Below are 24,488 nucleotides of genomic sequence, written 5' to 3'. Positions count from 1 at the left end.
ACATTGGTAATATTTAATAAGACTGTTTTCATTTCCAGTGGCTTTGAAACGTATGTTGAATTTTAATGTGCCTCATATTAAAAACAGCACTGGAGAACCAGTATGGAAGGTAAGAGACTTTATGTTAATGGGGATTATTTTCTTTCTCTCGGCCCTTATTGGTGGTGATTAGAGGGAATTTCTTGTTAATACTGAACAGTAGCACATTTTAGTTGTAATGCCTGAATATTTCACTTTTACTTAGCATGGCTTATTAATGTGAATCTTCTTTTTTTAAACTGAAGTATAGTTGATGTACAATATTGTGTTCGTTTCAGGTGTACAGCAAAGTGATTCAGTTATACATACAGAATTTTTTCAGATTATTTTCCATTATAGGTTATTACAAGATATTGAATGTATTTCCATACGTTATATAGTAAATGCTTGTTGTGTATCTATTTTACATACAGTAGTTTGTTAATCTGTACTCCTGATTTATCCCTCACCCCCTTCCCTTTCCCATTTGGTAACCATAAGTTTGTTTCCTATGTCTGTGAGTCTGTTTCTATTTTTTATATAGATTCATTTCTATTATTTTTTAGATTCCACATATAAGTGATATAATATTTGTCTTTCTCTCTCTGACTTACTTAACTTAGTGTGATATTCTCTAGGTCCATCCATCTTGCTGCAAATAGCAATATTTCATTCTTTTTTATGACTGACTAATATTCCATTGTATATATATACCACATCCTCTTTTTTTTTTCCCAGTATTGGGAAAAATTTGATTTTATTTTTGAATTTAATTTTATTTATTTGTTTTTTATATAGCAGGTTCTTATTAGTTCTCTGTTTTATACATATTAGTGTATATATGTCAATCCCAATCTTCCAATTCATCCCGCCACCACGACCACCCCCCTCCCCACCCCGCTTTCCCCCCTTGGTGTCCATACGTTGGTTCTCTACATCTGTGTCTCTATTTCTGCCTTGCAAACCGGTTCATCAGTGCCATTTTTCTAGATTCCATATATATGTGTTAATATACGGTATTTGTTTTTCCCTTTCTGTCTTGCTTCACTCCCTATGACACTCTCTAGGTCCATCCACGTCTCTACAAATGACCCAATTTCATTCCTTTTTATGGCTGAGTAATATTCCATTGTATATACGTACCATATCTGCTTTATCCATTCGTCTGTCGATGGGCATTTAGGTTGCTTCCATGACCTGGGTATTGTAAATAGTGCTGCAATGAACATTGGGGTACATGACTCTTTTTGAATTATGGTTTTCTCTGGGTATATGCCCAGTAGTGGGATTGCTGGGTCATATGGTAATTCTGCTTTTAGTTTTTTAAGGCTGTCCTCCATAGGGGCTGTATCAGTTTACATTCCCACCAACAGTGCAAGAGGGTTCCCTTTTCTCCACACCCTCTCCAGCATTTGTTGTTTGTAGATTTTCTGATGATGCCCTTTCTAACGGGTGTGAGGTGATAACTTGTTGTAGTTTTGATTTGCATTTCTCTAATAATTCGTGATGTTGCGCAGCTTTTCATGTGCCTGTGGCCATTTGTATGTCTTCTTTGGAGAATTGTCTATTTAGGTCTTCTGCCCATTTTTTGATTGGGTTGTTTGTTTGTTTTTTATATTGAGCTGCATGAGCTTTTTATATAGTTTGGAGATTAATCCTTTGTCCATTAATTCGTTTACAAATATTTTCTCCCATTCTGAGGGTTGTCTTTTCGTCTTGTTTATGGTTTCCTTTGCTGTGCAAAAGCTTTTAAGTTTCATTAGGTCTCATTTGTTTATTTTTGTTTTTATTTCCATTACTCTAGGAGGTGGGTCAAAAGGTTCTTGCTGTGACTTATGTCAGAGAGTGTTCTTCGTATGTTTTCCTCTAAGAGTTTTATGGTGTCCAGTCTTACATTTAGGTCTTTAATCCATTTTGAGTTTATTTTTGTATATGGTGTTAGGGAGTGTTCTAATTTCATTTTACATGAAGCTGTCCAGTTTTCCCAGCACCACTTATTGAAGAGACTGTCTTTTCTCCACTGTATATTCTTGCCTCCTTTATCACAGCTTAATTGACCATAGGTGCATGGGTTTATTTCTGGGCTTTCTATCCTGTTCCATTGATCTATATTTCTTTTTTTGTGCCAGTACCATACTGTCTTGATGACTGTAGCTTTGTGGTATAGTCTGAAGTCAGGGAGCCTGATCCCTCCAGCTCCGTTTTTTCCCCTCAAGTCTGCATTGGCTATTCAGGGTCTTTTGTGTCTCCATACAAATTTTAACACTTTCTGTTTTAGTTCTTTAAAAAATGCCATTGGTAATTTGATAGGGATTGCATTGAATCTGTAGACTGCTTTGGGTAGTATAGTCTTTTTCACAATGTTGATTCTTCCAATCCAACAACATGGTATATCTGTCCGTCTGTTTGTGTCATCTTTGATTTCTCTCATCAGTGTCTTATAGTTTTCTGAGTACAGGTCTTTTACCTCCTTAGGTAGGTTTATTCCTAGGTATTTTATTCTTTTTGTTACAGTGGTGAATGGGATCTTTTCCTTAATTTCTATTTCTGATCTTTTGTTGTTAGTGTATAGTAATGCAAGAGATTTCTGTGCATTAATTTTGTATCCTGCAACTTTACCAGATTCATTGATTAGCTCTATTAGTTTTCTGGTGGCATCTTTAGGATTATCTATGTGTAGTATCATGTCATCTGCAAACAGTGACAGTTTTACTTTTTCTTTTCCAACTTGTATTTCTTTTATTTCTTTTTCTTCTCTGATTGCCATGGCTAGGACTTCCAAAACTATGTTGAATAATGGTGGCAAAAGTGGACATCCTTGTCTATTTCCTGATCTTAGAGGAAATGCTTTCAGTTTTTCATCATTGAGAATGATATTTGCTGTGGGTTTGTCACATATGGCTTCTATTATGTTGAGGTAGCTTCCCTCTATGCCCACTTTCTGGAGAGTTTTTATCAGAAATGGGTGTTGATTTTTGTCAAAAGCTTTTTCTGCATCTATTGAGAAGACCACATGGTTTTTATTCTTCAGTTTGTTAATATGGTGTATCACATTGATTGATTTGCATACGTTGAAGAATCCTTGCATCCCTGGGCTAAATCCTATTTGATCATGGTGTATGATCCTTTTAATGTGTTTTTGGATTTTGTTTGCTAGTATTTTGTTGAGGATTTTTGCGTCTATATTCATCACTGATATTGGTCTGTAATTTTCTTTTTTTGTGGTATCTTTGTCTGGTTTTGCTATCAGGGTGATGATGACCTCATAGAATGAGTTTCGTAGTGTTCCTTCCTCTGCAGTTTTTTGAAGAGTTTGAGAAGGATAGGTGTTAGCTCTTCTCTAAATGTTTGATAGAATTCCCCTGTGAAGCCATCTGGTCCTGGACTTTAGTTTGTTGGAAGATTTTTAATCACAGTTTCGATTTCATTACTTGTGATTGGTCTGTTCATGTTTTCTATTTCTTCCTGCTTCGGTCTTGGAAGGTTACCTTTCTAAGAATTGGGCCATTTCTTTCAGGTTGTCCATTTTATTGGCATAGAGTTCCTTGTAGTAGTCTCCTACGATGCTTTGTATTTCTCCGGTGTCCGTTGTAATTTCTCCCTTTTCATTTCTAATTTTATTGATTTGAGTCCTCTCTCTCTTTTTCTTGATGAGTTTGGCTAAAGGTTTATCAATTTTGTTTATCTTCTCAAAGAACCAGCTTTTAATTTTATTGATCTTTGATATTGTTTTCTTTGTTCCTATTCCTTTTATTTCTGCTTTGATCTTTATGATTTCTTTCCTTCTACTAACTTTGAATTTTGTTTGTTTTTCTTTCTATAGTTCCTTTAGGTGTAAGATTAGATTGTTTATTTGAGATTTTTCTTGTTTCTTGAGGTAGGATTGTATTGCTATAAACTTCCGTCTTAGAACTGCTCTTGCTACTTCCCATAGGTTTTGGACCGTCATGTTTTTGCTGTCATTTGTCTCTAGGTATTTCTTGATTTCCTCTTTGATTTCTTCAGTGATATCTTGGTTATTTAGTAATGTATTGTTTAGCCTCCATGTGTTTTTGATTTTTACGGGGGTTTTTTTTCCCCTGTAATTCATTTCTAATCTCATAGCGTTGTGGTCAGAAAAGATGCTTGATATGATTTCCATTTTCTTAAATTTACCAAGGCTTGATTTGTGAACCAAGATGTGATCTATCCTGGAGAATGTTCCATGTGCACTTGAGAAGAAAGTGTAGTCTGCTGTTTTCTGATGGAATGTCCTACAGATATCAATTAAGTCTATGTGGTCTATTGTGTTATTTAAAGCTTTGTGTTTCCTTATTAATTTTCTGTCTGGATGATCTGTTCATTGGTGTAAGTGAGGTGTTGAAGTCCCCCACTATTATTGTGTTACTGTTGATTTCCTCTTGTATAGCTGTTAGCATTTGCCTTATGTATTGAGGTGCTCCTATGTTGGGTGCATATGTATTTCTAATTGTTATCTCTTCTTGATCCCTTGATCATTATGTAGTAATGATCCTTCCTTGTCTCTTGTAACATTTTTTTTGTTTTTTTTTTTTGTTTTTGCGGTACGTGGGCCTCTCACTGTTGTTGCCTCTCCTGTTGCGGAGCACAGGCTCCGGACGCGCAGGCTCAGCTGCCATGGCTCATGGGCCCAGCTGCTCCGCGGCATGTGGGATCTTCTCGGACCGGGGCACGAACCCGTGTCCCTGCATCGGCAGGCGGACTCTGAACCACTGCCCCACCAGGGAAGCCCCAACATTCTCTATTTTAAAGTCTATTTTGTCTGATATGAGTATTGCTACTCTAGCTTTCTTTTGATCTCCATTTTTATGGGATATCATTTTCCATCCCCTCACTTTCAGTCTATATGTGTCCCTAGGTCTGAAGTGGGTCTCTTGTAGATAGCATACATATGGGTCTTGTTTTTGTATCCATTCAGCAAACCTGTGTCTTTTGGTTCGAATATTTAATCCATTCACATTTAAGGTAATTATCGATACATATGTTCCTATTACTCTTCTCTTAATTGTTTTGGGTTTTTTTGTAGGTCCTTTTCTTCTGTTGTGTTTCCCACTCAGAGAAGTTCCTTTAGCATTTGTTGTAGAGCTGGTTTTGTGGTGCTGAATTCTCGTAGGTTTTGCTTGTCTGTAGAGCTTTTTTTTTTTTTTAACATCTTTATTGGGGTATAATTGCTTTACAATGGTGTGTTAGTTTCTGCTTTATAACAAAGTGAATCAGTTATACATATACATATGTTCCCATATCTCTTCCCTCTTGCGTCTCCCTCCCTCCCACCCTCCCTATCCCACCCCTCCAGGCGGTCACAAAGCACTGAGCCAATATCCCTGTTCCATGCGGCTACTTCCCACTAGCTATCTACCTTACGTTTGTTAGTGTATATATGTCCATGGCTCTCTCTCGCCCTGTCACAGCTTCCCTGGTGGCACAGTGCATGGGAGTCCGCCTGCCAATGCAGGGGATGCGGGTTTGAGCCCCGGTCCGGGAGAATCCCACATGCCGCGGGGCGGCTGGGCCCATGAGCGATGGCCGCTGTAGAGCTTTTGATTTCTCCTTCGAATCTGAATGAGATCCTTGCTGGGTTGAGTAAACTTGGTTGTAGGTTCTTCCCTTTCATCACTTTAAATATATCGTGCCACTCCCTTCTGGCTTGTAGAATTTCTGCTGAGAAATCAGCTGTTAACCTTATGGGAGTTCCCTTGTATGTTATTTGTCGTTTTTCCCTTGTTGCTTTCAATAATTTTTCTTTGCCTTTAATTTTTGCCAATTTGATTACTATGTGTCTCAGCATGTTTCTTCTTGGGTTTATCCTGCCTGGGACTCTCTGTGCTTCCTGGACTTGGGTGGCTATTTCCTTTCCCATGTTAGGGAATGTTTTTGACTATAATCTCTTCAAATATTTTCTCGGGTCCTTTTCTCTATCTCTTCTCCTTCTGGAACCCCTATAATGTGAATGTTGTTGTGTTCAATGTTGTCCCAGAGGTCTCTTATGCTGTCTTCATTTCTTTTCATTCTTTTTCTTAATTTTGTTCTGCGGCTGTGAATTCCACCATTCTTTCAGGTCACTTACCCATTCTTCTGCCTCAGTTATTCTGCTTGATTCCTTCTAGTGTATTTTTCATTTCAATTATCATATTGTTCATCTCTGTTTGTTTGTTCTTTAATTCTTCTAGGTCTTTGTTAAACATTTTTTGCATCATCTTGATCTTTGCTCCATTCTTTTTCCGAGGTCCTAGATCATCTTCACTATCATTCTGAATTCTTTTTCTGGCAGGTTGCCTATCTCCACTTCATTTATTGTTTTTCTGGGGTTTTATCTTGTTCCTTCATCTGGTACATAGCCCTCTGCCTTTTCATTTTGTCTGTCTTTCTGTGAATGTGGTTTTTGTTCCATAGGCTGCAGGATTGTAGTTCTTCTTGTTTCTCCTCATACCACATCCTCTTAAACCAGTCATCTGTTTATGGGCACTTGGGTTTTTTCCACATCTTGGCTATTGTAAATAGTGCTGCTATGAACATTGGGGTACATATATCTTTTCAAATTAGAGTTTTCATCTTTTCCAGATATATACCCAGGAGTGGGAATCCTGGATCATATTGTAGCTCTATTTTTAGCTTTTTAAGGAACCTCTGTACTGTTTTCCATAGTGGCTGTACCAGTTTACATTACCACCAGCAGTGTAAGAGGGTTCCGTTTTCTCCACACTCTCTGCAGCATTTATTTGTCAACTTTATGATGATAGGCATTCTGACCAATGTGAGGCGATACCTCATTGTAGTTTTGATATGCATTTCTCTAATGATTAGTGGTGTTGAGCATCTTTTCATGTGCCTGTTTGCCATCTGTATGTCTTCTTTGGAGAGATGTCTATTTAGATCTTTTGCCCATTTTTTGATTGAGTTGTTGGTGTTTTTGATATTGAGTTGTATAAGCTGTTAGTATATTTTGGATATTAACCCATTGTTGGTCGCATTATTTGCAAATATTTTCTCTCATAACGTTTTTCACAGAACTAATAATCCTAAAATTTATATGGAACCACAAAAGACCCAGAATTGCCAAAGCAATCCTGAGAAGAAAGAACAGAGCTGGAGGTGTAACCCTCCCAGACTTCAGACAATACTACAAAGTTACAGTAATCTAACAGCATGGTATTGGCACAAAAACAGACAAATAGATCAATGGATCAGAATAGAGAGCCCAGAAAGAGACCCACACACCTACGGTCAATTAATCTGTGACAAAGGAGGCAAGAACATACAATGGAGAAAAGACAGTGTCTTCAACAAGTGATGGACAGGTACATGTAAATCAGTGAAATTATAACATTCCCTCATACCATATACAAAAATAAGTTCAAAATGGTTTAAAGACCTAAATGTAAGACATGACACCATAAAACTCCTAGAAGAGAATATAGGCAAAACATTCTCTGACATAAATCATAGCAGTATTTTCTTATCAATCTCCCAAGGCAAAGGAAATTAAAAAATTACCAAATGGGACCTAATCAAACTTAAAAGCTTTTGCACAGCCAAGGAAACCATCAACAAAATGAAAAGACAACCTGCAGAATGGGAGAAAATATGAATCCTCTTTGATAAATATTTTATGGAATGGCACAGGCAGTGATAATAATATTCATCTAGAGAATTCAGCTGATTTCTTAGGTGGGGCCTCACTGATAGGTCTTTACTCCAGTTGAAGTTTTGTTCCTTAACTTTACAAATCCAGAATTTTGATCTTGCAAGCTTTCTTAAGGTTACTCAGACTTAGGGATACTGGTCCATTTTAACCAACTAATGAGAGAGTGATCTGTAACCCAGAATGCCGTTTCATTAATTTATGATATATAAAACTGTCAGTAAAAATGTTAATTGGACCAGAAAGCAATCTATAATCTTTTTCCTTTGAGAAATGCTGGAGAATCTTTTAAAATTCCTATTCTTTGAGCTCCTTCATTCTAAACCTCATGCTCACTGTTTCTTTTTCTTCAAAGAGATTATAATACAGTTGATTAGGTCTAAACTTGTTAGATTATCGTCAGTTTATACTTCTCTCTTTGTAAGAATCAAGAACAGACCAACTTGGTTACAGTTTGGGATGTTTTGAAAACTCTCATGAGTCCTGGTAAGTCCTTTAGGTTAACTCTAAAGGTGATTAAAGTCATCTGAAAAATGATTTATAATTTAAGCTTTAGTGTATCCCCTCATTTTCCTCTTCCTTCCTGTTTATTTGTAGTCATCTTCTTATTGCCCTTTGCATAAGCTATACTTGTTTATTCTTTCTAGTGCCTATGTTCAGCATTTGAATTAAATAACTTGAGAATTTCTGGGGTGTAGATTTGTGTCAGATGCTTTCCCTACCCATCACTTCTCTATCACAAGATTAATAATACAGATATATTGAGGTGTAAGGAAGGAAGATTTTTGAAGGATATAACATCCAGCCTTTTGTAACTGGAGCAGGAAGATTTTTAGCTTTTCTAAAGGAAATGCTGGCATTCAAACAAACCATGTTTTTGTATGACAGCATGTTTCATCCTCTCATTAGCAATTTCTTACTCCATTAAGAATTATTGATGTAGTAGTGGAAAACACCTATTAGTTGAAGTGTCTCTTTTATTTGCCTTAACTCTAAAACTAATTCTGAGTTAGAAGACCCAGTTGGAATACTTACTACTCATCAGAGGTGTCAGTTTTAACACTTTCACAATGTGAGGAAATGCATGAGATGCTTAAATTACTAAATTTTCTTTACAGTCTTGGAACTTGTTAAGCATTAGTTTTGAGAGTGACTAATTTTTACTTCTCTTTTTAGAAAGGATATATGTGAATGGGATAGGGGAGTGTAAGTGAGTCTGCTGTATGTTCCAAGTCCTTTATTATAACCTAAGATGAAGATTTTATAGTCTCTGGTATGTTTTTCAACTTAGAAAAAGTATTTTATAAGAAAAAATTTATGTAATAATTTATTTTAGCCCAAGTAATAATGCTTTTAAGAATGGATTACTAGATGAATGGACATTTTGGTAAATAATTATGGAAAATATTAAATTGAGGTAAGTATAAGAATTCAGTATATTAAAATAAAATGTACTTGAACATTATCTTAATATTGGGTTCTCTGTTGACTGTTCACTGATAATAATGTTTAAACTAACGCATGACTTTTGTTTTGCTTCTGCTAGGTGCTCATTTATGACAGATTTGGCCAAGATATCATCTCTCCTCTGCTATCTGTGAAGGAGCTGAGAGACATGGGAATCACTCTGCATCTGTGAGTTTTAACATGTTTCTAGTAATGGCATCTGTTTTCAAATACATTGTTTTCTTTTGTTTTAATCAATTTATTTGTATCTTATTTATTTTTGGCTGCATTGGGTCTTTGTTGCTGCGCACGGGCTTTCTTTAGTTCTGGCAAGCGGGGGCTACTCTTTGTTGCAGCGCACAGGCTTCTCACTGCGTTGGCTTCTCTTGTTGTGAAGCACAGGCTCTAGGCGCGTGGCTTTCAGTAGTTGTGGCGCATGGCCTCTAGAGCGCAGGCTCAGTAGTTGTGACGCACGGGCTTAGTTGCTCTGAGGCATGTGGGATCTTCCCGGACCAGGGCTCGAACCCATGTCCCCTGCATTGGCAGGCGGATTCTTAAGTATTACGCCACCAGGGAAATCCCTCAAATACATTTTTTAAAATGTCTTTAGCCACCCTGAAATCAAATTACTAAGGGACATTTATTAAGAAAATAGTATTAGGTTATAGTACTTGCATATAGAGAACATTTTTTCCATTATCTTGTTTTATTCAACCCTTTATTTCTGAAGTTAAAAATAATCCTCAGTCTTAGAATTTAAAATTTCATAATTTAAATTTTCTCTTTTGTGTCTTTTCCTACAGACTGGTTTACTCTCTTATGTAAAGGAAAAGAACTGGTTGTTTCAAGTTCTCGTTCAGCTCTGAAAATTTTTTATTTCTTTAATTCAAATACACTTTTTAAAAAGAGGAATATCTAAATTAGTATATCATTAATATGAAAAATTTAAGTAATTAGGAAGTAATGACTTAATCACCATAGGGAGCTATCTATGTTGTCTTCCTAACTACTAAATTTATTTGATTATATTCCTTATGATATGTCTGATGAATAAAACAAATTGCATTACTTTGTAGACTTGGCCTAATAGAACAATAGAACATTTAAAGAGGGGCTGTATACATGAATAGCTACTAATACTTTTATGTACTGAAGGAGTCCAGTTTTACAGTGTTCTAACTTAGTTGCATTTTGTTTTTTGATGATGTTATAATCAGTTTTCATTCTGTGATATTTTAATATATTGAATTATAGTGTGCTCTTTTATTGGGAATGTGGTTTTAGATTTCCAGTGAGTAGGGTATCAGAATCTTGTTAAACTCTTAAATTTTATATTGAATATTTGTTTTAAATTAATAGAATATTGCATTAATTCTAAAATATACTTTTTAATTTAGTATTTCTGAAATTAAGGTCTATCTCCTTAATAATGCCATGACATAGTTTAATTGGCAGCATTTTCTGCCTGTTTTAATAATATGTTTTAAAATTGATAGCACCTTAGGTTTGATGAAACGTGGTATTTGGCAGGTTCTTCCTCTTGTTTTTATGTCAGACTTAATCTACACATTTGTTGGTGGTGACATGTTAATGCTTATGACCTAAACTGGAGTTACCCTTGATGCCATCCTTGAAAATGATGGTTTATTATAAGCATTGGTTACTATTGCTACCTTACTCTTTAACTCCTTTATTTTATTTTACTAATAAAAAGACTAAAGTTTGTAGAGTTCGAGTGATTGTCCCATTATTGTACAGGTAATTAATAACAGAGTTGTGGCCAGATTGCTTGACCACTGTTTCTGGGCTGTTTGTCTACTGAACCATAGTGGCTCAGAAACAGTGACTAATAAAAGTGAGGCCTCAGTACTTCCTTAAGGAGTGACAAGGTATTCTGCCAGTTTGAGAGTTGTGCATTCTTGCTGCCCACCTGTTGCTATTGCCATCAGAGCATGAAAGGATTACACAGCTATTCTGGTAAATTCCTGTGCACCGTGCCTCTGACTGTTCTTCCTTTTTTGCTGGAGAATACTTCATCAGTTACTTTATATTCTGCAAGCTGGTTTAGGCTGATTTGTAGGAAACAATAATTACAGGTTTCCAGAACATGAAATGGTGGTTGTAGCCCTTTAGGTAGTTGGACAGCCAGTGTAAGAAGACAACAAACAATGGCTGCCAGCACATTATAATCCTTCTTGTGTTAGCAGCAGCCAAACAGAGGGAAAAAAGTTATCAAATGCAGACTCACTGGCAGCATGTGCCTCTTTGACTCTCTCCTTTATAAGGATGACTGAAATAATTGTATGTATAGAAGGATGTATGTAGACTGTTTATGGAATATTGCGTATAGAAGGATGACTAGAATATTGTAGAAATAGAACATTTCTCATATTTCCTGATATAAGCATGGTGAAATCTTACAATGGAGCATAAAGATATTTTCTCAGTTGATATTGGGATATTTGAATGAATATACTTTCTGAATTGTAAAAGAGAAAACTATCAAGTGGTACAATCAATAAGATGCTTAGCCGATCCCTTATGCATTCTCTTATGAAGCAACAGGTAGAACAATATAGATGGTCTTAAAGTTTTAAGGAAGCATTCATATACCTTTCATTTAAAAAATATATTTTATTTTATTTATGGTTAAATATTTTCATTGCTTCTAAAGATAGTTCCAGCTTTCTGTTTTCCCTCTCAGAGAACTGTACTTTCCTCCCACTTACCTCCCCCCCACCATATTTCTATGAAAAATGGGAATAAAATTGATTTTGAATGTGCTTTAGTTCTCATTCAAGGAGAATATTGGTAGAAGAGACTGACCATAAGAGGTATGAGAAATAAGGTGATTGGAGTAGAGGAAATGAAGACTGAGATTAGGATCTTACTAATAAATAATATTAACATTGATATAAGGAGAAAGCTGGGTTAAATAATTAATTGCAGCAAGAACTTTTACAGTACTGGTCACTGTCCTTGAACTGGTGAACTAGTTTGAGAAATACTATAAAATTTTTAGCTATCTTTTTAGATAAGTGACTAAGAAAAAGTGAGTTTTATATTCTTTATGTGTCCTAGGCTTTTGCACTCTGATCGAGATCCTATTCCAGATGTTCCTGCAGTGTACTTCGTAATGCCAACTGAAGAAAATATTGACAGAATGTGTCAGGTAATATGAGTTCTTATTTTCCTTATTCTTGAAGGTGGAAACAGATTTTTTTTCAAAAAAAAAAAATCTTAGATGTCCAGTGTGAAATATCAGAAATTTTCTTAACCCAATTTCCCACTTCGATTTTTTTTTTTTGGTGGTACACGGGCCTCTCACTGTTGTGGCCTCTCCCGTTGCGGAGCACAGGCTCCGGACGCGCAGGCTCAGCGGCCATGGCTCACGGGCCCAGCCGCTCTGCGGCATGTGGGATCTTCCCGGACCAGGGCACGAACCCGTGTCCCCTGCATCGGCAGGCGGACTCTCAACCACTGCGCCACCAGGGAAGCCCTCCCACTTCGATTTTTGAGACTATCTTTGAATTTTAAATAGACTGAAAGATTTAAAATTTTTTGGCTGAGGAAGCATTATTTTGATTGAGACTGAGTCTGGCTTTAAAAAACAGAAAACCTAACTATATGAGCTTTTAAAAATAAGGTTTTATTTTTCTAAGATAATAGAAAGTCTGAATAGGAAGTCCAGCTTGGTATAGCAGCTCTTTAAAGTAATCAAAGATCCAAGCCCCCTCTGTCTTTTTGAGCTGTCATCTTTAGTTTGTTGTTGTTCACTGTCTTGCTCCTTGCTTCACGGATGCAAGATGGCAGCTGCAACTTTAGACATCACAATATATGTTCAGGGTAAGAAGAAGGGAGAAATTAACTATGCCAGTCCTGACTGTTGATTTTGGTCAGGAAAGCTAAGCTTTCCCAGAAGCTCCCAGAAGACTTTCATTTATGTCTCACTGGATAGAATTAGCGTCAGGGGAGGCCACAAAAGTTAATATTTAGTTTAGTGTATTGTCACCCCCAAATAAAATCTGTATTCTTTTAGCAAGGAAGAAGGGGAAAATAGATATTGGATAGGTAGCTAACGGTGTCTGCTGTTAAGTCACAAGCATCTTTACTTGTTATTGACTGTTGAATCAAATTACTTTGTTTGTTAGTGAAGGTCACATATTTTGTGTCCTATAGAGCTAATAATGCCCAGCTTTCTCTTTTACCCTGCATAAACCCAACAACTATGCCATTTTTAAAAGAAGTACGATTTACCAATCCCTTCTTCTTTCCTTGTTTTAAAACATCTTTATTGACATATAATTTACATACCGTACAATTTACCCAAAGTGTACAAATTATGCAATTCATTGGTTTTTAGTATATTCGCACAAGTGTGCAACCATCACCATAATGAATTAAAGAGCATTTTCATCACCTTAACTATTACATCCCCAACCCCTGAACCCCCATCCCTAAGGTACTATTTGTTTCTGTATATTTGCCTGTTCAGCATATTGCATATGAATGGAATCATATACATGGTCTGTTGTATCTGGCTTCTTTTTCTTAGCATAATGTTTTCAAAATTCATCCATACTGTAGATGTTATCAGTACTTCTTTGCTTTTTATTGCTAAATAATATTCCATTGTATGGATATACCAAATTTTGTTTATCCATTTATCATTTGGGTTGTTTCCACCTTTTGGCTGTTGTAAGTAATGCTACTATAAACATTTGTGTACAAATTTCTGTGTAGGCATATGTTTTCATTTCTCCTGTGTCCATGAACACCTAGGAATGGAATTGCCACATTAAATGATAACACCATGGTTAACCTTTTGAGGAATTGCCAGACTATTTTCCGAGGTGGTTGCATCATTTTGTATTCCCTCCAGCAGTGTTTGAGTGTTCCAGTTCCTCCAGATCCTTGCCAGTACTTCTTATTATCTGACATTTTGATTGTAGTCATCCTACTGGGTGTAAAATGGTATCTCGCTGTGGTTTTGATTTGCATTCCCTGATGACTAATGATATTAAGCATCTTTTCATGTGTTTATTGGCAGTTTGTATCTTTGGAGAAATGTCAATTCAGATCCCTTGTCCAGTTTTAAATTGGGTTGTCTTTTCATTGTTGTTAGAGTACTTTATATATTTTGAATACTGGACCTTTATCAAGTATATTATTTGCAGATGTTTTCTCCCATCCTGTGGGTTATCTTTTCACTTTCTTAATAGTATCCTGTGGAGTACAAAAATTTTTAATTTTGGTTTTAAACTTAATTTCATTTTTTCTTTAGTTGCCTGTGCTTTTGGTGTCATATTTAAGAAACCATTGCCAGCTCATAATTGCTACTGAACTTGTATTGAAAATACAAATAAATGTGTATTTCTTAGAAAAAGAAACCATTGCTAAATCTCTGTTTTATTTGAAGATTTTTATAGTTTGGGGGCTTGTATTTAGGTATTTGATAGTTTTTGAGTTAATTTTTATATGTGCTATAAGGTAGGTATCCAACTTCATTCTTTTGCATGTGGCTATCCAGTTCTCCCAGCATCCTTTTTTTTTTTTTTGATGTTGGGGGTAGGAGTTTGTTAATTAATTTATTTATTTTTGCTGTGTTGGGTCTTCGTTTCTGTGCGAGGGCTTTCTCTAGTTGTGGCAAGCGGGGACCACTCTTCATCGCGGTATACGGGGCCACTCTTCATCGCAGTGCATGGGCCTCTCACTATCGCGGCCTCTCTTGTTGCGGAGCACAGGCTCCAGACGTACAGGCTCAGTACTTGTGGCTCACAGGCCTAGTTGCTCCGCGGCATGTGGGATCCTCCCAGACCAGGGCTCGAACCCGTCTCCCCTGCATTAGCAGGCAGACTCTCAACCACTGTGCCCCCAGGGAAGCCCCTCCCAGCATCCTTTTTTGAAGAGACTGTTCTTTCCCCAATGAACAGTCTTGGCAGCCTTGTCGGAAATTAATTAAGAATAGATAAATTGGTTTATTTCTGGACTGTCAGTTCTTTTCCATTGATTTCTGTGTCTGTCCTTATGCCAGTACCACCCTGTCTTGCTTTGTGGCAAGTTTTTTATTTTTTTGTTTTTGTTTTTTTTAGTGTGAGAGAAAACAGATGGAAATAGAAAATCAGAGGTTAAGAAATAACCCTATACTCTTAAACTTGAATTGGAAATATCAGTATGAACTCATGATATATTATCTCCTTAAAAAAAAAAAAAAAGGATTTCCTTACTCTGCCCACTGAAAAAGCATAGAAACAGTGACTAACCCATTAGCAGTGCACGTGCTAGCACATAGACTGCTGTTGACCTGAGACAAAAACACTGCCAAATATTTCTCCAGCAAAGATGGGTTTATTCAGTATTAGCAGAGAATTGCAATTTGGGGTCTGCAACCATGCCAAACCACATGCAAGTCCCAGCATGGCAAAGGAAGGAGAACACTTATATAGAGAGGAAAAGGACTTGTCAAAACACTTGGCCAGTAAGATGGGTACTTCAGAGTTCTAGAGGAGTTCCCCAGGTAAGGATAACCTTTTCTAAAAAGACTTTAGCCACAAAAGAGGTAGTCTGTCTTCAAGGGAAGTCATCAGTCCAGTGTGAAAATATACAGACCATAACTAAAACAAAGAGCTCATGGCTTTGCATTGGCTGAGTCCTTGCCAGGCAAGGAGTCTTTCTTCTTCCTGTTAGGTTCTATCATCAGAGGGTGTGAGAGCTCACCCTTCTGGTCTCCCAACTCTATTTAATTGAGATTTTTGTTTATTAATGTATTACATTTTCCTTTTTTTAAATTAAATTAATTTTTTATACAGCAGGTTCTTATTAGTTATGTATTTTATACATATTAGTTTATATATGTCAATCCCAATCTCCCAATTCATCCCACCAGCACCACCCCCCACCCCACCCCCACTTGCCCCGCTTGGTGTCCAAAGGTTCTCTACATCTGTGTCTCTTACTTCTGCCTTGCAAACCGAATCATCTGTACCATTTTTCTAGATTCCACATATATGCGTTAATGTATGATATTTGTTTTTCTCTTTCTGGCTTACTTCACTCTATATGATGGTCTATAGGTCCATCCAAGTCTCTACAAATGACCCAATTTCGTTCCTTTTTATGGCTGAGTAATATTCCATTGTATATATGTACCACATCTGCTTTATCCATTTGTCTGTTAGTGGTCATTTAGGTTGCTTCCATGACCTGGGTATTGTAAATAGTGCTGCAGTGAACATTGGGGTGCATGTGTCTTTTTGAATTATGGTTTTATCTGAGTATATGCCCAGTAGTGGGATTGCTGGGTCATATGGTAATTCTGTTTTTAGTTTTTTAAGGCTGTTCTCTATAGGGGCTGTATCAGTTTACATTCCTGCCAACAGTGCAAGAGGGTTCCCTTTTCTCCACACCCTCTCCAGCATTTGTTGTTTGTAGATTTTCTGATGATTCCCATTCTAACCGGTGTGAGGTGATACCTCATTGTAGTTTTGATTTGCACTTCTCTAATAATTAGTGATGTTGCACAGCTTTTCATGTGCCTGTGGCCATTTGTATGTCTTCTTTGGAGAATTGTCTATTTAGGTCTTCTGCCCATTTTTGGATTGGGTTGTTTGTTTTTTTCATATTGAGCTGCATGAGCTGTTTATATATTTCAGACATAATCCTTTGTCCATTGATTTGTTTGCAAATATTTTCTCCCATTCTGAGGGCTGTCTTTTTGTCTTATTTGTAGTTTCCTTTGCTGTGCAAAAGCTTTTAAGTTTCATTATGTCCCATTTGTTTATTTTTGTTTTTATTTCTATTACTCTAGGAGGTGGGTAAAAAAGATCTTGCTCTGATTTATGTCAGAGAGTGTTCTTCCTATGTTTTCCTCTGAGAGTTTTAGAGTGTCCAGTCTCAATTTAGGTCTTTAATCCAGTTTGAGTTTATTTTTGTGTATGGTGTTAGGGAGTGTTCTAATTTCATTCTTTTACATGTAGCTGTCCAGTTTTCCCAGCACCGCTTATTGAAGAGACTGTCTTTTCTCCACTGTATGTTCTTGCCTCATTTATCACAGCTTAATTGACCATAGGTGCGTGGATTTATCTCTGGGCTTTCTATCCTGTTCCATTGATCTATATTTCTGTTTTTGTGCCAGTATCATACTGTCTTGATGACTGTAGCTATGTGGTATAGTCTGAAGTCAGGGAGCCTGATTCCTCCAGCTATGTTTTTTTCCCTCATGATTGCGTTGGCTATTCAGGGTCTTTTGTGTCTCCATACAAATTTTAACATTTTTTGTTCTAGTTCTGTAAAACATGCCATTGGTAATTTGATAGGGATTGCATTGAATCTGTAGATTGCTTTGGGTAATATAGTCATTTTCACAATGTTGATTCTTCCAATCCAAGAACATGGTATATCTGTCCATCTGTTTGTGTCATCTTTGATTTCTTTCATCAGTGTCTTATAGTTTTCTGAGTACAGGTCTTTTAGGTAGGTTTATTCCTAGGTATTTTATTCTTCTTGTTACAGTGGTGAATGGGATTGTTTCCTTAATTTCTCTTTCTGGTCTTTCGTTGTTAGTGTATAGCAATGCAAGAGATTTCTGTGCATTAATTTTGTATCCTGCAACTTTACCAAATTCACTGATTAACTCTAGTAGTTTTCTGGTGGCATCTTTAGGATTACCTATGTGTAGTGTCATGTCATCTGCAAACAGTGACAGTTTTACTCCTTCTTTTCCAATTTGTATTCCTTTTATTTCTTTTTCTTCTCTGATTGCCATGGCTAGGACTTCCAAAACTATGTTGAATAATGGCGGTGAGAGTGGACATCCTTGTCTATTTCCTGATCTTAGAGGAAATGCTTTCAGTTTTTCACCATTGAGAATGATGTTTGCTGTGGGTTTGTTGTATATGGCCTTTATTATGTTGAGGTAGGTTCCCTCTATGCTCACTTTCTGGAGAGTTTTTATCATAAATGGGTGTTGAATTTTGTCAAAAGCTTTTTCTGCATAAGTTGAGAGGATCACATGGTTTTTATTCTTCAGTTTGTTAATATGGTGTATCACATTGATTGATTTGCGTATGTTGAATCCTTGCATCCCTGGGCTAAATCCCACTTAATCATGGTGTATGATCCTTTTAATGTGTTGTTGGATTCTGTTTGCTAGTATTTTGTTGAGAATTTTTGCATCTATATTCATCACTGATATTGGTCTGTAATTTTCTTTTTTTGTGGTATCTTTGTCTGGTTTTGATATCAGGGTGATGATGGCCTTGTAGAATGAGTTTGGGAGTGTTCCTTCCTATGCAACTTTTTGGAAGAGTTTGAGAAGGATAGGTGTTAGCTCTTCTCTAAATGTTTGATAGAATTCCCCTGTGAAGCCATCTGGTCCTGGACTTTAGTTTGTTGGAAGATTTTTAATCACAGTTTCAATTTCATTACTTGTGATTGGACTGTTCATGTTTTCTGTTTCTTCCTGGTTCAGTCTTGCAAGCCTTATACCTTTCTAAGAATTGGGCCATTTCTTTCAGGTTGTCCATTTTATTGGCATAGAGTTCCTTGTAGTAGTCTCTTATGATGCTTTGTATTTCTCCGGTGTCTGTTGTAACTTCTCCCTTTTCATTTCTAATTTTATTGATATGAGTCCTCTCCTTCTTTTTCTTGATGACTGGCTAAAGGTTATCAATTTTGTTTGTCTTCTCAAAGAACCAGCTTTTAGTTTTATTGATCTTTGCTATTGTTTTCCTTGTTTCTGTTCCATTTATATCTGCTTTAATCTTTATGATTTCTTTCTTTCTACTAACTTTGGGTTTTGTTTGTTCTTCTTTCTCTAGTTCCTTTAAGGAAGGTTAGATTGTTTATTTGAGATTTTTCTTGTTTCTTGAGGTAGGATTGTATTGCTATAAACTTCCCTCTTAGAACTGCTCTTGCTACATCCCATAAGTTTTGGATCGTCATGTTTTCATTGTCATTTTTCTCTAGGTATTTTTGATTTCCTCTTTGATTTCTTTAGTGATCTCTTGGTTTTTTAGTAATGTACTGTTTAGCCTACATGTGTTTCTGATTTTTATGTGGTTTTTTCCCTTGTAATTTATTTCTAATCTCATAGCGTTGTGGTCAGAAAAGATGCTTGATATGATTTCAATTTTCTTAAATTTACTGAAGCTTGATTTGTGACCCAAGATGTGATCTATCTTGGAGAATGTTCCATATGCACTTGAGAAGAAAGTGTAATCTGCTGTTTTCGGCTGGAATGTCCTACAGATATCAATTAAATCTATGTGGTCTATTGTGTTATTTAAAGCTTGTTTTTCCTTATTAATTTTCTGTCTGGGTGATCTGTTCATTGGTGTAAAAGTCCCCCACTATTATTGTGTTACTGTTGATTTCCTCTTTTATAGCTGTTAGCAGTTGCCTTTTGTATTGAGGTGCTCCTATGTTGGGTGCATACGTATTTCTAATTGTTATTTCTTCTTGATCCCTTGATCATTATGTCGTATCCTTCCTTGTCTCTTGTAACATTCTCTATTTTAAAGCTATTTTGTCTGATATGAGTATTGCTACTCCAGCTTTCTTTTGATTTCCATTTGCATGGAATATCATTTTCAGTCCCCTCACTTTCAGTCTATATGTGTCGATAGGTCTGAAGTGGGTCTCTTGTACATAGCATATATATGGATCTTGTTTTTGATTCCATTCAGTGAGCCTGTGTCTTTTGGTTGGAGCATTTAATCTATTCACATTTAAGGTAATTATCGCTACGTATGTTCCTTTTACCATTTTCTTAATTGTTTTGGGTTTCTTTTTGTAGGTCCTTTTCTTCTCTTGTTTTTCCCACTCAGAGAAGTTCCTTTAGCATTTGTTGTAGAGCTGGTTTGTGGTGCTGAATTCTCTTACCTTTTGCTTGTCTGTAAAGCTTTTGATTTCTTCATCGAATCTGAATGCAATCCTTGCCAGGTAGAGTAATCTTGGTTGTAGATTTTTCCCTTTCATCACTTTAAATATATTGTGCCACTCCCTTCTGGCTTGTAGAGTTTCTGCTGAGAAATCAGCTCTTAACCTTATGGGAGTTCCCTTGTATGTTATTTGTCGTTTTTCCCTTGTTGCTTTCAATAATTTTTCTTTGTCTTTCATTTTTGTCAATTTCATTAGTATGTGTCTCAGAGTTTATCCTCCCTGGGACTCACTGCGCTTGGGTTTATCCTGCCTGGGACTCTCTGTGCTTCCTGGACTTGGGTGGCTCTTTTCTTTCCCATGTTAGGGAAGTTTTTGACTATAATCTCTTCAAATATTTTCTCAGGTCGTTTCTCTCTTTTCCTACTGGGACCCCTATAATGCGAATGTTGTTTCGTTTAATATTGTTCCAGAGGTCTCTTAGGCTGTCTTCATTTCTTTTCATTCTTTTTTCTTAATTGTATTCCGTGGCAGTGAATTCCACCATTCTGTCCTCCAGGTCACTTATCCGTTCTTCTGCCTCAGTTATTCTGCTATTGATTCCTTCTAGTGTAGTTTTCATTTCAGTTATTGTATTGTTCATCTCTGTTTGTTCTTTAATTCTTCTAGATCTTTGTTAAACATTTCTTGCATCTTCTCGATCTTTGCCTCCATTTTTTTCCGAGGTCCTGGATCATCTTCACTATCATTATTTTGAATTCTTTTTCTGGAAGTTTGCCTATCTCCACTTCATTTAGTTGTTTTTCTGGGGTTTTATCTTGTTCCTTCATCTGGTATATAGTGCTCTGCCTTTTCATCTTGTCTGTCTTTCTGTGAAAGTGGTTTTCATTCCACAGGCTGCAGGATTGTAGTTCTTGCTTCTGCTGTCTGCCCTCTGGTGGATGTCGCCATCTAAGAGGCTTGTGTGAGTTTCCTGATGGGAGGAACTGGTGGTGAGTAGAGCTGGCTGTTGCTCTGGTGGGCAGAGCTCAGTAAAACTTTAATCTGCTTGACTGCAGATGGGTGGGGCTGGGTTCCCTCCCTGTTGGTTTTTTGGCCTGATGCAACCCAACACTGGAGCCTACCTGGGCTCTTTGGTGGGGCTAATGGCAGACTCTGGGAGGGCTCATGCCAAGGAGTACTTCCCAGAACTTCTGCCAGTGTCCTTGTCCCCATGGTGAGCCACAGCCACCGCCCGCCTCTGCAGGAGACCCTCCAACACTAGCAGGTAGGTCTGGTTCAGTCTCCTCTGTGGTCACGGCTCCTTCCCCTGGGTCCCAGTGCGCACACTACTTTGTGTGTGCCCTCCAAGAGTGGAGTCTCTGTTTCCCCCAGTCCTGTCGAAGTCCTGCAGTACAATCCCACTAGCCTTCAAAGTCTGATTCTCTAGGAATTCCTCCTCCTGTTGCCGGACCCCCAGGTTGGGAACCTGACCTGGGGCTCAGAACCTTCACTCCAGTGGGTGGACTTCTGTGGTATAGGTGTTCTCCAGTCTCTGAGTCACCCACCCAGCAGGTATGGGATTTGATTTTACTGTGATTGTGCCCCTCCTACCGTTCCATTGTGGCTTCTCCTTTGTCTTTGGATGTGGGGTATCTTTTTTGGTGAGTTCCAGTGTCTTCCTATTGATGATTGTCCGCCATCTTAACAGTATTAAATTTTCTGATCCGTGAGCATGGGATATCTTTCTATTTATTTCAGTCTTTTAATAATATTTTGTACTGTGCAGAATGTAAGTTTTACACTTCTTTTGCTAAATTTATTCCTTTGTATCTTTTTAATGCTATTGTGAATGGAATCGTTTTCTTAATTTCATTTTTAGGGTTACTCATTGCAAGTGTGTAGATACCCAGTTGACTTTTATGTATTGATCTTACATCCTGCAACATTGCTCAACTTCTTTTGAAATGTCTCCCGCATTCTTTGATCACTTCCTTACTTTTTTCCATAATAAGCTATTCCAGTCTCATCTTGTACTTTCTCTGTCTGAGTCCAAGATTCAGCCATTTGTCTAAGGAGCGCTGGTTGCTTTTTGTGGAGAATGGTGTTTAGAAATCAGTGTCTGAGCATTAGGTACTCATTGCTGCTAGGATGTCACAGTTCTTGGGTCCTCTGAATGGACAGAACTAAGAAATACATGTATATCAATATTTATACCAATATTTAATGCTATAAATCTTCCTGCTTATCTCTCTATTTAGACAAAGATAGATAACCTCTGAAATTGTTTCAATTCAGAAATACAGGATTCATTCTAGCTTTTCCTTCTCCCTTTACAAATTTATAATTTCTTTCACTGACAGTGAGAAACATGGCTCCCAACATCCTCAACATAATTACTTATTTATCAATTCTCAATTCCTTAACCAATCTCCCAGTCTTTGTTGAAACAATGCTCTGCTCAGCCACCTTCCTCACACAGGCTTCAGACCCCCAGTTTTTCACATTTCAGCATCTTTGAAATCATATGTATCTTAAAATTGATGGTGTGTTATAGAATTTTATTGATAACATTCATTCTTCCTTAGTGCTACATAAAATAGCAGTGCCTGTTATAATGACATCATCTTAGATTTGAAGAAATATGCTTATTTAGATATCTATTTGCCTAGAGTCTAAGAAGCTAAGTAAATTTGATTTAAGAATTAACATAAGTTTAAATGACACTGTTTTTGGGTGATTGAGAAGGAATAGTTCTAGAATTTGTCATTTGAATTATAACATGTCTGTGTACAGTGAAGGAAATATTTGTTGTATCATCACATGACTACAAACAGTATAAGGTAGTGTCTGCCCAATATAATAAGCATTTAAGCTATATAAGAGAGCCACTTCTGGATTTTTTTTTAACATCTTTATTGGAGTATACTTACTTTACAATGGTGTGTTAGTTTCTGCTTTATAACAAAGTGAATCAGTTATACATATACATATGTTCCCATATCTCTTCCCTCTTGCATCTCCCTCCCTCCCACCCTCCCTATCGCACCCATCTAGGTGGTCACAAAGCACCGAGCTGATCTCCCTGTGCCATGCGGCTGCTTCCCACTAGCTATCTATTTTACCTTTGGTAGTGTATATATGTCCATGACACTCTCTCACTTTGTCACAGCTTACCCTTCCTCCTCCCCATATCCTCAAGTCCATTATCTAGTAGGTCTGTGTCTTTGTTCCCGTCTTACCCCTAGGTTTTTCATAACCTTTTTTTTTTCCCTTAGATTCCATATATATGTGTTAGCATACAGTATTTGTTTTTCTCTTTCTGACTTACTTCACTCTGTATGGCAGACTCTAGGTCCATCCACCTCACTACAAATAACTCAATTTCATTTCTTTTTTATGGGTGAGTAATATCCCATTGTATATATGTGCCACATCTTCTTTATCCATTCATCCGATGATGGACACTTAGGTTGCTTCCATCTCCTCGCTATTGTAAATAGAGCTGCAGTGAACATTTTGGTACATGACTCTTTTTGAATTATGGTTTTCTCAGGGTATATGCCCAGTAGTGGGATTGCTGGGTCGTACGGTAGTTCTATTTGTAGTTTTTTAAAGAACCTCCATACTGTTCTCCATAGTGGCTGTATCAATTTACATTGCCACCAGCAGTGCAAGAGTGTTTGCTTTTCTCCAAAGTCTCTCCAGCATTTATTGTTTGTAGATTTTTTGATGATGGCCATTCTGACCGGTGAGATGATATCTCATTGTAGTTTTGATTTGCATTTCTCTAATGATTAATGATGTTGAGCATTCTTTCATGTGTTTGTTGGCAATCTGTATATCTTCTTTGGAGAAATGTCTATTTAGGTCTTCTGCCCATTTTTGGATTGGGTTGTTTTTTTCTTTTTTTGTTATTCAGCTGCATGAGCTGCTTGTAAATTTTGGAGATTAATTGTTTGTCACTTGCTTCATTTGAAAATATTTTCTCCCATTATGAGGGTTGTCTTTTGGCTTGTTCATGGTTTCCTTTGCTGTGCAAAAGCTTTTAAGGTTCATTAGGTCCCATTTGTTTATTTTTGTTTTTATTTGCATTTCTCTAGGAGGTAGGTCGAAAAGGATCTTGCTGTGATTTATGTCATAGAGTGTTCTGCCTATGTTTTCCTCTAAGAGTTTGATAGTTTCTGGCCTTACATTTAGACCTATAATCCATTTGGAGCTTATTTTTGTGTATGGTGTTAGGGAGTGTTCTAATCTCATACTTTTACATGTAGCTGTCCAGTTTTCCCAGCACCACTTATTGAAGAGGCTGTCTTTTCTCCACTGTATATTCTTGCCTCCTTTATCAAAGATAAGGTGACCATATGTGCGTGGATTTATCTCTGGGCTTTCTATCCTGGTCCATAGATCTATATTTCTGTTTTTGTGCTGGTACCATACTATCTTAATTACTGTAGCTTTGTAGTATAGTCTGAAGTCAGGGAGCCAGATTCCTCCAGCTCCGTTT

The 24,488-nt window shown here is 37.0% G+C and overlaps 1 protein-coding gene across 6 annotated transcripts in view; it reads left to right on the top strand.

Annotated features, from left to right (window-relative positions):
• SCFD1 (sec1 family domain containing 1) overlaps window positions 1-24,488 on the top strand; it is a gene marked incomplete at its 5' end in the record, with an annotated part of 133,274 nt that overhangs the window by 3,456 nt on the left and 105,330 nt on the right. For 5 of the 6 annotated variants that reach the window (XR_014296330.1, XR_014296331.1, XR_014296332.1 and 2 more), the window contains 3 exons: window positions 39-109; window positions 9,225-9,313; window positions 12,206-12,296. Coding sequence is in view for 2 of the 6 variants with exons in the window: in XM_082647827.1 (XP_082503953.1) it covers window positions 39-109; window positions 9,225-9,313; window positions 12,206-12,296 (251 nt within the window). Of the gene's footprint in view, window positions 1-38; window positions 110-9,224; window positions 9,314-12,205; window positions 12,297-24,488 lie in introns of those variants that run through there. The other variant, XM_082647828.1, reaches the window with a different exon arrangement.

Source organism: Grampus griseus, assembly GCF_964374135.1.
Source record: "Grampus griseus genome assembly, chromosome: 2".
Classification (NCBI taxonomy): domain Eukaryota; kingdom Metazoa; phylum Chordata; class Mammalia; order Artiodactyla; family Delphinidae; genus Grampus; species Grampus griseus.
The sequence above is the reverse complement of the archived record's forward strand: the minus strand, read 5'-3'. Positions and strand labels throughout refer to the sequence as shown.